The sequence below is a fragment of the Thalia democratica genome, chromosome 5, assembly GCF_965202585.1.
Source record: "Thalia democratica chromosome 5, ktThaDemo2.hap1.1, whole genome shotgun sequence".
Taxonomy (NCBI): Eukaryota; Metazoa; Chordata; class Thaliacea; order Salpida; family Salpidae; genus Thalia; species Thalia democratica.
Window position 1 is genome coordinate 46,814,368 of NC_139169.1, and position 16,659 is coordinate 46,831,026.

General features: G+C 25.7%; 1 protein-coding gene across 1 annotated transcript; it reads left to right on the forward strand.

Annotated features, from left to right (window-relative positions):
- The first annotated feature begins 7,257 nt into the window (after positions 1–7,257).
- Positions 7,258–14,014, forward strand: LOC145837291 (TBC1 domain family member 30-like). Its single transcript, XM_082945097.1, has 2 exons — positions 7,258–7,575; positions 11,174–14,014. The coding sequence occupies exons 1-2, from the start codon at positions 7,280–7,282 to the stop codon at positions 12,585–12,587; spliced, it is 1,710 nt and encodes a 569-aa protein (XP_082801223.1). The 5' UTR covers positions 7,258–7,279; the 3' UTR covers positions 12,588–14,014.
- Positions 14,015–16,659: the final 2,645 nt, after the last annotated feature.

Consider the following 16,659-nt stretch of genomic DNA (forward strand, 5'->3'; position numbering starts at 1 on the left):
GATTAAAAAGTTGCCGTATCAAAAAATGCTCGTTTTTGCCCAGCTGAAATAGATTTAAAATAAAGTTTTAATTGTGACGTCATAATGGGTAAAAGTTGTAAAGTAGCATTTTTTCAAGGAAACTTTTTACTAAGATGCTCTTAGTTTCCATTTTAAGTTGTTACTTAGTTTAAATAACTTTTGATTAAGTATTGTTTTTCAACTAGTAAGTACAATTTTACTTAAAAAATGTCCAATATAATCACTAAAGTTGTATTTTACTTAGTTTATTGTATATAATAATGTTGTGTGAAGCTTTTGTGTTATTTTGTTATATAATAATGTTGTGCTTGTACTTAAGCATTTATATTATTTGTTTATATGTCAACCAACTGGGTTTAAACCTTGAAAAGTCTAATTTAGAGAGTTTTCAAAATCATCTTTAGACAATTACACCACCTGGCAATTTATTCTTTTATCATTTAATGGTATTTTAATATTTTTGTTAAAGTTATTTAATTTTTGTATATCTGTTGGCCACAAAGTTGATTCTTGATTTTTTGAAGTTTTTAACTCAAAGAGATTTCAAAACTATCATTAAAATCCCTACACCATTAGGCAAACATTTAAATAAAATTTAAAGATATTTTAATTTTATTGTGTAAGTCTAAACATTTTTTTAAGTGAAGTTTCAATTATTATAGATTAAATTACTTAAAAACTTTTTTTATTATAAATAGATATATAAATATAAAAAGTTTAAAATTTAAAAGAAAAATTTGTAAGAACTCCATCTATACTAACATTTCAACCAAAATTGAAATTCTCTTTAAGTTTTATTTAAATTTTATGAACTTACAAATTGTATATCAAAATTCAAATCAGTTATTAAAACAAAAGCATTACAGACATAACTAACTTACTCCATAAAAAATAACTTTTTTATCAGGAAACCATATTATAAAATAATTAAAACTAGAATAAATTTTAATAAAGATATTTTAATTGAATTGTATAGGTCTAAACATTTTTTTAGTGAAATTTCAATTTGCATAGATTAAATTACTTGAAATATTTTTTTTATATAAATAGACATATAAATATATTAAGTTTAAAATTTAAAAGAAAAATTTGTAAGATCTTCATCTATACTAACATTTAATTCAAAATTAAAATTCTCTTTATAAAAATTTATTCTAGTTTTAATTTTTTTATAATATTGTTTTTCTGATAAAAAGTTAGTTTTTTATAGAGTAAGTTAGCTATGTATGTAATATTTTTGTTTTAAATAACTGATTTGAATTTTGATAAACAATTTGTAAGTTCATAACTTTTTTCTGGTCCTTTCAATTTTAATTATCTAAATTTATTACAGTATAATAATAAAAAAATATAATATTTTTTATCACTACTTATATGTTTTTTTTATTTCTAGGCAGAAAAAAAAATATTTTAAAGAGAGAGTTTTTCGGCTAATTATTGCGTACTTAACTGACAATGCATACATAAGAAATGCGCACTTAAGCGGAAAATTAAGAACAAAAAAAACTGTGAACCCTCTTTGAAAAAAGTTTAGACACGCCCCTGCTATAAGCTATTACTAATATTACTACGTCATAGTTATTTAAAAAATAATTCATTCTAAATTTCTGTTTAACATTGTAATAAGCTTACTGAGTAGTATATCGGGTTTTAAATCTCATATACGAAACAGTCGTCTAAACTATTCCTTTTTTTTTTTATAAACAGATAAATATTTAGTTCAAATTCAATTTGTCGAGCACTATCGTCCAGAATATTTCATAAAATCTTTAATATATATACATATACCCTTATCACTCCTTACCCTTCTCACCCAAGTATAAAAAAAATAATGAGAAAAATAAAGATAATGTTTAAACAAAAGATTTGCATGATTTTCAAGCTATTCAAAAAAAGTATTGGAAATCTGAAGCCACCCGAGGTTAAGTATTGCGTAAGCCTATCTATTTTAAATGGGAACGGGTCAAAAACGCACGAAGACACTTTCGCACAAAACGTCAAATATGCACAAAAAGACACTTTTGCACGAAGACGTTTTTGCACGAAGGGACATTTTTGCACGAGAGTAAAAAAATTATTAAATAATAACTAGAAGTAAAATACGAACAAGAAAAAAAAAATTACCGACCGAGGATAATAATTAGGGGTAACACTAACAGTAATAGTAATAAATACAAAAAATAGATAAAATAAAAAGAAACACAAAAAAAAAGGATTTAAAAGAAACACTAAATAAAAATAGCTACCGACGGAGTAAGGATTTAGGGGTACGGTAATAAAAAAAAATTTAACCTTGCGAAAGTTATAAATCAAATAAAAAAGTAAAATAATCAATAAGAAATAAACTACAAAATAAAAAATACAAAAAAAAATACCGACCGAGGGTAATAGTGATAAAATAAAAATTAATAACAAAAAGAAAACAAAAAATTAAAATAAAAAAACTTAATCCGTGCTAAAGCGTCTTCGTGCATATTTGACCCTTCGTGCAAAAGTGTCTCTTCGTACATATTAGACTTCAATGGTAGTCCTCTGCCCATCTTAAATAGTCTAGTCTGGACAGTACAGTAAAAAAGAGTAGAACTTTGGTAACAGTTAATTAATTTTAAAATAGGTTTATTAACAATGGCTTTGTTTGAAATAAAGAGATACAAATTGTACACCAGGTCGGCCTAGGCTAGGCCAAACTTTTTAAGCGCTTTTTTATTGTCAAAAAACAATATATAATTTTTTTTTTATTTGATCTTGAAATTTAGCCATTTCTAATATACAGGATTTTAAATTTTTTTTATATATTTTATGAAGTAAATCTTTTATTTTAAATGTTCTTTATTTTATTTTTGTTTAGCAATTTTATTTTTATTTTCACTATTTTAAATTTTTAAGCTACATAAATTACACGATTTGTTATTTTTGAACTCTTCTTTAATTACTGGCACTAAAACTTCGTAAGCGATTTCAAAAACAGTTGTTATTTTTTAACATGTATTAGCATAAAAATAAACAAAATATATATTTTAAAGTTAAACCAAAAAATTTATAAACTAATAAAAGCACTAACTCAAGGTAATGATAAAATAAGTTCTTAATTAAAAAATATTCCTAATCATACAATTTTAGCTAGTATATAGTAGTAATAATGATAATTACTAAAGATGATCAAAAAAAAAAAAAAATTTAGTATAAATAAATACTAAACTTGCCTTATTTTTTTACTTATGAACTAAAATATTGTAAAAACATAATTAAAATTATAAACAAGCTACGCAACAAAAATAAACTAATACCATTAGAATCCAACCAAAACACTAAGAAATGACTATTTTCAAATAAAATTCTATTTATTTTAAGAAAAAGTAAGCATTTAGGAAATTTATTAAAGTCTTATTAAGATGTCACTAAATAAAATACTTTTGTTTTAGCAATAATAAAGTTAAAGTGTTGCATTTTTGTTATTTATAACAATTTTTTTCAGTAAATTTGTCGATGTTGACTACTGTTGCAACGTTTAATTTTAAAAGATTTTATGCCGTCATTAAAGCCCCTAGTTATTATACAAAAAAAAATCTATTATTTATTTCTTATATCTATAAAAAAAGTTTTTATCATTTTGAAAGAATTTTTCAAAGTTTTGTAATTAAATCACAATACATTACTTTGGTTTATTGCTTAGAAAATTAAGTTTGTTTTGTCAAATGTACTTAGAATAAGATAAATTTTTAAATTTCTGATCATAATAAGTTTATAACTAGATTAGAAATATTATAAAACAATTAAACAGTCAACGACCAAAACTTTACAGTACAATGTTTTGGCTGTAATTTTGAATGATATAATTTATATAGTTGTTTATGATTTTTATAATTAACGCTTAGTTTTATATACATATTTTTTAACTTGGTTAAATAATCTACTCTACATGTATAGTTTGTATAAATACTTGTTTATATCATATAAATAAGTATTTATACAAACTATACATGTAGAGTAGATTATTTAACCAAGTTAAAAAATATTTATATAAAACTAAGCGTTAATTATAAAAATAATAAACAACTATAAATTAGTTTAGTATATAAACTGTGTAAATCATTAAAAAAAAATAACTATAGTAACACTAAAGATTAAAATTAATAAGTTTTGCTAAAGTGCTTTTCTCGTATTTTCTATTGGTCGACTGCAGTAGTTCTGTAAAAAAAAAAAATTCATAACATTATACTAATGAGATAAAGTAACAAAATGGCAAAAAAAAGACATATTAAAACACTTATTCCTAAACCCTATCACTATTTTATCCAAAGTTTTTAATGTAAAACTTTACTCCTTACCTAACCATAAAGCAAATAACAAAAAAAAATTGTTTACTTTTAAGCTTGAAACAAACCGATATCAAAATATAGGTTCATCGTGCACCAGATCCTAGGACCAACTATTTTGAGCGTTTTTCGTAGTTTAATAAACAATAATAGCTAGTTACCAGTTTCTAGACTTTGAAGTATACAGTGTTGAAAAACCTCAAGTTTTTTTATTGTTGAACTTAGGGAATTTTTGATTTTTAATGAAAACAAAGCTAAAATATAGTTAGAAAGAGCACTTAGTAAACTTATATAACAAAAAATTATATGAATTTATTCTTTGAAGAATTTATTTTACTAACTAAGTTTCTGTCAAAGACCTCGTCGGTGCTTAAATAAATCTAAAAAGATATGTAACAGTCATGGGAAATGGCATTTAAACAATTAAATTAAAATAAAAACAATTTTTTACTCAAAATTTTTACCTATATAACTAAACAAATTAAATTTTAATATTAAGATTGAACTTAAGGTTAAGTTTAAATTTTAGTTAAGTTTTAAAATCAATATAACAACAATAATAATAATAAAAGCTGTATGTAGCTTTATTTTTTCTTCTTGTTAATTTTCAAAGTAAACATTGCTTAAGCAAAAATGGAGTTAATAAAGTGAGCTTAAAGTTGAGATGGATTTTAATAGCTTACTTTAATTGTGACAACTATTGAAAATTTAAACAATCTTGTGCTCGTAATAGCTTTGAAAATTTGAAATTCCGCCTGAACACTTTATATAAAAACTCATAGCTAAAACAAATTTTTACCTAAAATCAAAACAAATTTTTACCTAAAAACAAAACAAATTAAATTTCAATATTAAGATTCAATTTATGTTAAAGTTTAAATTTTGTTCATATTTCAAAATCAAAGAACAACACAAATAATAATTAAAGTCTGTATGTAGCTTTCTATTTTCTTCTAGTTGATTTTCAAAGTAAATATTGCTTAAATAAAAATATAGTTGATAGTATTAAGGCCATAGGGGGTCCGACATTTTTTTTTACAAAAATTAACTTTGGCTTTTATATGAAAGTTTTAAGTACATACTACAAGCCTGTTTTTATAGAATTAAAAATATCATTTAACTTTTGAGATATTTTATTTTTTGTTAAAAGTTTCCCATACAAATGTATGGACCACAAATTTTTTGGGGTCAATTTTCTAGGAAATTTAAAAATTTACTTAAAATCTATCTCCTCTTTCATTTTTCAAGCAATCTTTTTCAAATTTTCAGGAAATGTTCCTTATATTAAAAAGAAAAAATGTTACTTTAGAATGTTAATAATGTAAAAAATATAAATTTTATTACAAAAAAAAAATTTTTACAATTTTTTTTTTTAATTCCAAAGTAATGTTTTTTTGTTATTGTATAAAGATTAGACTATGAAAGTTTGAAGAAGATTGCTCAAAAAATGTAGGAGATAGATTTTATATAAAATAGTCTTTTTTCGATGTTTTAGTTTTCCCTTTCCATAGGGAACCTATTATGTGGCCCGACTTAGACTAGTCATATCTCAAAATATAATTTGAATTTTTTAAAACGATAAAAAGCATCTTCAAGCTTAGAAAAAACTCTATAAAATAAGATCAACTTGTAAAAAACATGGCTTACCTCCCCTATGGCCTTAAGTGAGCTTAAGTCAAGATTCATTTTAATCAAGCTAAGTTTTATTGTGACTTAACTATTGGAAATTTTAAGTAATTTTGTACTTGTAATTTTGCTTGAATGATTTTTATAAAAAAACTTTTAGTTTCAAGAAAATAATAACTACACCAAAGTTTATTTAAGAGCAAGCATAAAATTACAGGCAACTTAAGTTTTGAAGTGGAGTTTTCGGAAGTGTAGGCTTTAACTGTTTCTATAGGTTGTCCCTTCTGTTGTCTTTGCGATCGCGACCTTTTCTAATAAGCAAGTACTGCAAATGCTTTGTGGGTTTTTGGTTTTGCCAATATTTTAGATTATTTCCTAGTCTATTTTGTAGTCATGTTGTTATTTTTAAGCTTCCATATATTCTTTGTTATTTCTGTTCCATTCTCTTTATAGTTTTTAAAGTCACTAATATGCTTGTACCATCTTTTTTTGTAAGTTCCACCTGTTGAGCCCAAATATTTTTTGTTTTGTTTTCTGATCTGATTGTTGCTTTATATATATTACATTTTCAACAAAGCAAATATTCTTAAGGGGAGATTTTATTCAAAGTAAAATACTGAATTGTATTGTTTTTATATTTAAAAAATTATACCACCCATTATGTAGATTAGAAGTCTCTAACTTTTCCTAAAGCTATAACACAATAAATTGTTTGAGTATAAATTCTGTACAAACAAGAACACTAAACTATAAAATCTTACAAACTATTATAAAGATCATGTTCTAAAATTAAGTGAATAAATTTAAAATGAAATTAAAGCTTTAACTTGTTAATATCTACCAAAAGTACAAGTTTTTATAAAAAAAAACATGATAAAAAATACAAAAACAAAAGCTTATTAAACTACCCTAATTTAATAAAAAAAAGAATTAGTTACTAATATTAAGTATATTAACTTACTTAAAAAAAAAGGAAAATAAACAATTTTTTTTTGTCATGATAAAATTTTTAACTTGTGCAGTATTTCTTATAATGTTACAACTTTTGTTATAATAAATTAATAAACTTAAATTAAAAAGTTTTATGCACACTATGTTTTATCAAAAGTCAAATAGATACAAAGTTACATTAATTTACATTTTTAAGTACCTAAATGTTTCAAAATAATACTACAAAATTGTTTTATAAATTGAAAAATAAAAAAGTTTTGGCTATTGTAAAAAAGTTTTGATAAGATAAGGCCAACAATTTTTTATCTTTAATTTTTTTTTAATTTTTCAAAATAGTTTAATAGATGTGTGAGTAAATATTATACATGGAAAATAAGCAGGAAAAGCAAAATACATTTGAAAAGTTACTTAGTGATATTTACACTCAGTACCTCAATAAGAAGACTAAGGATGCTCCGGAAGTTTTTGACAGTTCTACTGAAACTTCATGTTTGAGTGATGTAGTTAGTCGCCAAGACATCACTGAGAGTATATGTAAAAAGAAAGAGAAAGTTTTGCTAGGAATGAAGACACAAGATTTAAAGAACTTGAGAGATAAAGTGGAAGAGAGAGTTGTTGTGATATCAGCAAGACTTGTGCGGCTACTTAAGCAAAAGTCCAGGTTATCATTGAAACAATATATAGTATTGCTTATTGATATGCTTGAAATAGTTTTTCAAATGTTGTCAGTAAATTTTAATAAATATATTTTTTTAAATAAATAGTTTTATTCTAAATTGTACTTTTAAAAGTAGAGTATGAAATATTTTAGTCTACGTTTTAATATAAATATTTTATTTGTGTAAAAGTACCATGAATAAAAACAACAAAAAGTTTGATTTTATACAGATTTATTATTATATCAATTTTTTATTTTTTATTAAAAACAAACTAATAAAGAACAACAATTTCATATATTATTCTTAAATTGGTGTCGAACTTGACATTAAATAAAGTACTTATTGTTATTTAAATTAAAAGTTGAATTTTTTTACAACTTAAGCATACTTACTTACCAGTGATGTTAAGTTAATCTTATGTAAGTTTTTCAATTTTATTTTTTGCTATGGTTCAGTATTTTTATTAGTTTAATCTTATTTATCATATGGTTTTTACAGTGAGTCCAGTGGAATATTTACAGTGGAATAAAAGATTTATAATTTTTAAATTTTGACAAAAGTTAAAATTTTCAAAATTAAATATTTGTGTAGCTTCAAACTATATCAAATATTTGCCATAACAAGATTTATCATCTTCCTTAAATATAACTTTGATTAATTAAATCATAGGTTTTTATAGCAATTAAATGTATATAGTTTTTAATTTTAAGTTTTGTAGTATATTGAGGTTTACCAGGCTAAGAGCAAAAACTACATTGTATTTAAGTATTTAAATTTTTGTAAAGAAAACTCCAAATAGTTTAAAAAAAACTTAACTACTAGACTTGATGAACAAAACTTAAAAAAGTATTTTCAAAATTACAAAAAAATTTCATGTTTAGTTATAGTACTTTTTAATATTATTGCTTTTTTATTAAGTTGGTTTTTTAGTTAAGAGTGTTATCCAAATTTAATTTTAGCAAACACTTTCTCAAATAGCATAACTTCAGTTGTATATGAAATTTTTATACTTAATTCAATTAACGATCTTAAAGCTGTTTAATCACTAATTTTAAAGGGATATAAAAAAGTGCATTTTACTATTTTCTGTTTGGGTAATATTTGGTTCTTTAAAATAAAATCTGATATATGAATTATTTTAGTTTGTTAACATACATTTTTTATTTAAAGGTTTCAGCAAAATTATTTAGCTCCTAATTAAGTTTATAGCATTTAAGTAAGTTGAACATGTAAAATTGTAGTAGTATTTTATCTAATTGAAAAATTAAGTATTTTTTTTGTTTTTATACAAAAATACTTTATTTACTTGCTCGTTTTTGTTGCTCATAACATGTTAGCTCTATAGAGTCTGTAAAAAATCAACATAGTTTAAAAAATATGAAAATTTTGTATTTATGTTTTAGATATATTTACTATAAACATGTATTTGTATGTGTAATCAAACTTTTAGATTTTATCTAGTTATAAATGACTAGGTTAAGACATTTAAGATTGAAGTTTTATTTAAAAAAATCTGTATAATTTTTATATCAGAACTTGCTTAAGGCGAACTTGATTAAAACCTTTACCTAAATGCAACGTTTTAGTAACTCTGTAGAGTAGCAAATCGTAAATAAAGTATTTGTGTACAAAAAAATTAATTTTGTTTTCCAATGGGCTCTATTTTTTGTTTCTCTTCTAGGGTATAATGTTGTATTACATTTAACCCAGGGTTCATATGCATCACGCCAAGTCAGACTTGATCAATTTTTTTGAAATAATGGCAAAAAGTCAATTTTTGCCACATTTAATATTTTAAAGTTTCTTAATTTGTATCAAACATGAATATTTTATAGTAGGTTACTAAATTGAGAATTTTTATCTAATTAAGCATATAATTTTTTTGATTTAGTTTGTGTCTAATTCTAATAACTTATCATATGAGTGCTATAATGATGTTTTTTTGGGATGAGTTTTTTTTTCTGTTCTTAATTACAGGGTTGCCACACATGCAGGATAACTCAGGATATTTTAAAGTTTTTGAAAATCTCAGGACACCTCAGGATAACTCGTATTTTTAATATTATTTTTAAACTCAGGATAGTTTTGTTTTTTTATGAAAATCACAGAATAGTTTCAGGTTTTCTAATGGTCTCAAGGCACTTTTTTTTTTTCTAAATTTGAGATTTAGTTAGTTTAGTTTGTCTATTTTGTTATTTGTAACCAATTTTATTAAAAACCTTGATTTTTATTAGATTTGAAAAGTAAAAAAAAGTTTTCTAAAGATTTTATAAACTCAGGATAACCCAGGACAGTTTAAGGTCACTCAGGACAGTATTTTTGACTTAAATAGTGGAAACCCAAATAATTAGAATTAAATTTTAGTTTAATAAGTATTTCCTTCTCAGTAATGTACTTTCCAAGCATTCAGGGATTATTAGCGAAGAGATGAGTATATTTATCAGTAATTAAGAGGAATATTGTAAAGTGAGTGTAACAGTGTTGCTGTAATTAAAGTTATTTAAAAATATAATATCAGGTACATGACATCTTAGATTTCTGTATCATTGTCTATATCAATTACATGACAATTCAAAATCCAAGAACTTAAAATTAAAAAATTAAAAAATGTACAAAACTGTTTTTATACTCTAAAGCTACATCAATACAACTAAACAGGGCTACCACAAGGTCAGGAAAGTCAGTAAAAGTCAGGTAGTAATGGAGATTTTGAAAAAAAGTCTGAGAAAATCAGGAAATTTGACAAAATTTGAAAAAACATCAGATTTTGTCAGTTCAAATTTACACATTTTTTTATTTTCCAAAGCCTGTAAACTGTAAAAAGTTAATTAAAAATTATTTAAAGTCAGAATAAGATTGCAAAATTTTTCTAGAAATTTACAAAATTACTAAATTACCAATGCAATGCTTTCATTTGGTAAAAATTGATAAAATAAAATAACTTATAAAACTGCAAAATTTTTCTATTAACTTCATTGATCAACTACCCTACTTGAATAAGCAGTTTTTGTATGCTTTTGAGTATTGATGATCTGTGGCAAGGACTCTTCCAAGTGAAACTGTGATATATACACAAAAGTTTATCTTGCAGAATTTTAAAATAAAAATGTTTTTGTTTTTAAGTTAAGAAAATACAAGTATTTTGCTGATAGAGCTGTTTATTGCAAATACATCAATCATACACAGATGGTTTAAGTGATGTGTTTGAAGTTAGATGATTGAATTCAGCAAAAAAACTGTTATTTTAACCTGTATAGAAATAAGATTGAAAACTTTTTATAATTTCAAATGTTTGATTATGTATTTTAGAATAAGTTTAAATTAAGATTTTGATTTAGAAAAGTCAAGAAAATTTTAGTAAAAAGTCAGGAAAAGTTAGGAAATTTTTCTCAGCTTTATATGTTGAAACCCTGACTAAACTAATAGATTACTTTTTCTTTAATCCAACTCGGTGCTGATCAAAAAAAGTTTAAGAAAGCGTCAGTTTAAAAATACAAAATTATACTTATGAACCTTGTATATCTTATTTTTTGTTTAAACAGGTTATAAAAAAATCTAATATAATGTATCATACTAATAATTTATCTAGATAAATTTCAGATTAAAGGAGAAAAACTCGCGTCATTGTGACACAATCACAGCAATTTTGCAAGCAGTCTCACAGAAAAGGAGGGTTGACGCTCAAATCAAATTCTCCCTTCGACCTCAATTGCCATCACAAGATGCCTTTCAAAAATGGGCAGATGCCCTCCGCGCTATCATTCAACTACCTGATGGACTGCCTGCTTGGTGGCGCAAAAGAGTATGGCTGGTAACGGCTGATAGTTATTTGGCTGCAAAGCACCCTAAGCTTTCAGACTGGTCAACTGTGAAAGAATGGGTGTTTAGTGACAAAGTGCATGGGACAGACGAGACCCTTGGAAACCAAATTGTCAAGGACCTGCACAGAACCGGGTGTTCTTTAGACAGTGAAGATAATGGTGAAGGTTCAGAAGACGCGTTAAAACGAGTTCTTGTTGCATACGCAAGATGGAATAAACAAGTTGGCTACTGTCAAGGCTTCAATGTCATTTGTGCCCTCTTACTACGCGTCATGGACAATGATGAGTGGGCAGCGTTTAAAGTCATGGCATATCTAGTTGACCATATTTTACCTGAAAACTATTTTTCAAATGACCTTCGCGCCCTTTCTGTTGACATGGCTGTTTTCCGCCATCTTCTTGAAGGTAAGTCTCCAAAACTCGCATTACATCTCAACGAACTGCAGAAAAATTCCAATTTGGAGAACAATTCCTATGAACCTCCGCTTACTAATGTGTTCACCATGCAGTGGTTCCTCACCCTCTTTGCCACCTTCTTACCACTCCAAACTGTGTTGAGAGTGTGGGATTCACTAACCATTGATGGCAACGAAGTGCTTATGCAAGTGGCACTTGTAGTTTGGAAGAAGCTAGAAAGGGAAATTCTAAGTCTCAGCTCTGCTGACGAATTCTACCAGTTCATGACGGAAGTGACTGCAAAGGCAACTTGTGGAAACTTGTTGCTAGGTGATGAGCTGGTTACAGAGGTGTATAAGGTAGAAATTGGAAACTTAGAAGAGATTAGGGAGAAATATACCTACAACATTACACCCTTTCATTCTGTAAATGGACATTTGGAGGATGTTAATAAGATAAATGCAGCAAAGTCTAAAACTAAAAAGTTTTTGTTTTTTTCATTGAAGAAAACAGTAGGAAATAAAACACCAGAAGGGCGAACAAGCACTGATGTAAGCGCCCTCGAACGTCGGTACCGCAATATAAGAGGTAAGCACCACTATGTTAACATGCCACCTCTAGCAACTGATATGCAAGGCTCCACTCTCAATCACCTGATGCTCGGAAAGTCTCAAAGTTTACCTTGTGAGAATCTAACTTCGACTAGAAAAGTTCAGTTGCAACCCCGTCGTCACCATGGTAACCCTTTGAAAGAGAAAACTCCAATTTACGAGAAGCAGCAAAACATCAATGTTTAAGTTATGTATTTATGTTCTTCTTAATTTTCCTTTATTGTAACAAATATTTTAGCAACAAAACAGACTTCTACTACATTACAATTTTGTAAAAATCATGGCTAAATGTTATCATTACAAAAATGATGTATCGTTGAATTGAACTGAATGTTAAAGTTGATTGCTTTTTTGAAGATATTTGTCTTGGCTACCAAATACTTCAACAGCTTTTAAAATTGAAATCTGTTTTTATGGGTATAAAAAATTACAATCAGCTACTTAACTAAGTTGTATTTAGAAGGTGCGAATTAAAGAAAATCTAAATAATATTTTAATAATGATTGATTTTTTTCCCAAAGTTCTTCATATGTCCACAGTTTATTAATAATTTTAAATAAGTACAGGGAAATTTAGATTTTAAGATAAAGATAATAATTTTAAATGTCTTTTTGCGTTTTTTACTTTTAGTAAGTGTTTAATTTTTTTATAAAATTAATAACTGAAAATTCACCATATATGTATTTGTATGAAAAGCCTTTTACAAAGCATAAAACATCAATATTTTATAAAAATCGCCTCTCATACTTAAAGTTATCATATACTAGCCAAATCTACACGTCTATTAATGTTTTGCTAGATGTAGTAGACTTTTTGCTAAGCACAAAATTTATCAAAATATCTACACTATTTTTTAAGGCAAACACTCTCAAATATAAATTTTACTTTGTGCTTAATTATTATTTTAGTGAACTGCTTTTTTGTATATTTTTAAGACTTGTTCCTTTTTTAATGTATTTGAATGTTACGATTTGTCGATATTTGTTAGCTGTAAAACATTTGATGTATGTTTAAGTGCCTTAATCAATTTGTAGCTTACAAAAGTGCAATTATCATCTACAGATTATCAATCCATCATTTTAATTGTTAAGACATTCAAAATAATTGTGAAAATTTCAAGTGTCTTTTAATTTTTATTAATATTATTATTTACCCAACTGGAGAATCGTATTTTAAAATAAAATTCAAAGAATTGTTAAGCAAATAATATTTTTTTAGTTTTTTTATTTTAAGTATAATTCTTTTAATTTGCACAAAATACTTATTTTTTACTGTGATTTGGTACTGTTCGCAATATTAAATGTAGTTGGTTTTAAAATTGCTAAATACGTTCCAAAGGTTTGAAATATAGTAGTTACGTATACTAAGTAGAATAATTTTATTTAAAATAATCTTAATTTTTAAATGGTTTAAAGCTATTTTGGTTGTTAAGGATATCAATATATTAATGATGTGGTGTTAATAAATACAATTTGCACAACTCTTTTTCTTTACTGAAGTACCACATATTTCTCTGTGTTTAACATATTTATTTTGTACTCCAGCGAACTTGTTTTGCTAAAATCTGTATTAACAAACTATTTGCTTGAATAGTATATTGAATATTGAATAAAGTAGTGTTATAAATATATTGTTTTCAGTTTACGCGTTTTATACTTAAGCAACATTCGAAAAAATAAAGTTTAATTAGACATTATTTTTCCTCTTAAAATAAAAACCACTTAAACCATAGCTTTAATATTTTAGATCGAAGATTTGTAAGTTTAATTTTGAAAGCAAAACTTACATTAAAAAAAAAGCAAATAATATAGGTTTGTTTGAATTAAAATCTCATGCTCAAGTAACCTTTGCTCGCAGCCATCTGGCAATTATGCTATTCAGTTGATAGCATGATTTTTATTGGAAAGAGTCAATTTGTTACAAAAACACCTAAGTATAATGATAGAATTATGTATATCTAAATATAAAGCTTTTTATAATAAAACTGCTGCACGTATTTGCATTTCAAGTTTAAACACTTAGTAAATTTAGTTTCAACTCTTAATTTTTTTCTGAAAGAAAAATTAATGAAGACTTAAAGAAGAACTAATTAGAAGAAAGAACTGATGAAGAAAATTTAAGATTAAATTAATTGCATTTTTACATTAGATATATAAATTTTATTGTGTTGTATTTAAATTTTGAAACCTTTTATGTTTATAAGTTTCAATACATTAATAAAACTTACAGAAAGTAAAAAATATTAATTTATCTATTTTATTTTAAAAAATAAGTATGATATTTCCTCATTTATGATTTTTTTTTAGTGAAAAAAGTATCATTACTTAGTATCCAATTCTCAATGATAATAAAATTAATGCAACAAATATAGTTTAGAATACATTGTTATATGGCGGTGTATAAAGTACAGTTTGTAAAGCTAAGACTTGAGTTTATGGTTACTTTTACTATAAATATATTTACTGTGCTTTTGTTGTAAAAATACTTGTGTAGTTTAAAACCATTAATTTTTTTATTTCTTTACAAATTTGGACTATACTTTCATAATCTACTGGTTTTATTATAAGAAGTGATCTTACCAGTTCGATCATCAGAACACAAGCTTTCGGTAGACTGAGATCCGGGGCTTCGTTTTTATTGAAACTCGTCAGTCAGCCGAAACCGAATAAGCTGCAGTCGTCAGTCTACATACGGTTTATCATCAGCTGGTATCTAGTTTTATTTTCTTTGTTTGCCGCTTATGTTAAAACATTTTAGTAAAATTTTAATTCTAATCATAGTATAAAGCTTTTAAGTATATTTTATAACTGTATTACACTATTAAAAAATTATGTGAAACAAATAATTTTTGTAAAACTGTAAATAAACAGTTTCTAAGCATGTAAGTAATCCTAACATTTAAAACAATAAATTTAAATTAAGCAAAATTAAAATTCTTCCTTTTTTTTTCGTGCTTATTTCTATCAAAAATATTTTCATATACTGTAAACAGTTTCCTTAACAAACCTAATAAAAGTATAAGTTACTGGTCCCAAAAAATGTACGTGCACATTAAAGGTTAAGAATAATACTGTTATGAAAAAAAAAATGCAGGCGATAGTCTGCAAAGCAAAAGCCTGGCTTTTGTATGCCGTTAAACAAGTTCAAGTTTCACAAAGGGTTGACCATACCAATTCTATTGTCAGACTACAGGCCCTCTGTACACTGAGACCGGTTTTTCCCTTAATAAGACCTCTTATTAGTCACAACTTAATAACTTGAAGTGGCCAACTTACAAACCTTTTATTATGCTTTCACATAAAGCAAACATTTGCTGGTAATGATCAGTGGCGTCAGCATTGTCTTTTGCCGTGCAACATTTAAGACATTGTCCACTAGGCAAGACGAGTAGGAGTCTAAAATGCACGAAGGGTAAAACGTACGAAGGGATATATTTGCATGAAGACACTTTTTCACGGCGTCACTTTAGCATGAGGGTTAACTTTTGCACGGGTTAATTTTTTTTTTTGTTAATCATGTTAATTTTTGTTAGTCATTATTTTTCTTTACTATCACTATTACCCTTACCTTCGGTCGGTAATTTTTTTTCTTCTGTTTTTTTTTTTTAAATTTGTTTGTTATCAATTTATTTTCATTTTATTAATAACTTTTATTAGGTTTTTTTCTATCACTGTTACCCCTAACCCTTACCTTCGGTCAGTAATTATTTTTATTAGGTTATTTTTGTTTATACTATTACCATTAATCTCGGTCGTTTTTTTTTCTTTTATTAATTTATCTTTTTTTTCTTTTATTAACTTATCTTTTTTTTTACTCTCTTGAAAAAATGACCTTTTGTGCAAAAGTGTCTTCGTGAAAAAGTGACCCCTCGTGTAAAAGTGTCTTTGTGCAAAAAAGTATTCGTGAAAAAGTGTCCCTTCGTGCAAAAATTTCTTCGTGCATATATGACTCGTTCCCAGGCAAGACATCTGATACGCTCGTATTAAATACAATCAACAAAAACCTGTTGATTGTGACTGACTGATGAGTCCTAAAAAGGACAAAACCGGTATAAGTCTACTGAGGTCCTGTTGTCTTATGAACGAATTGGTATAATCAACCCTTTATTATGAAAACAGTATTATCCTGGTTCTAAAATATTGTTATTAGGTAACAAAACTCACCAATTTCAGTAAAAGTCTTGTTTTACAAAATTGAACATATAAACATTTATTCTTAAGCATCTTTTTAGTAACTAAACTTTTATTGATAGAAATAG

Bases quoted from the DNA above. Each gene is read 5' to 3' on its own strand.
- LOC145837291 (XM_082945097.1), top strand. From the start codon at position 7,280: ATGGAAAATAAGCAGGAAAAGCAAAATACATTTGAAAAGTTACTTAGT. The intron at 7,576-11,173 runs GTTATCATTGAA...GATAAATTTCAG, and splicing joins CTACTTAAGCAAAAGTCCAG to ATTAAAGGAGAAAAACTCGC.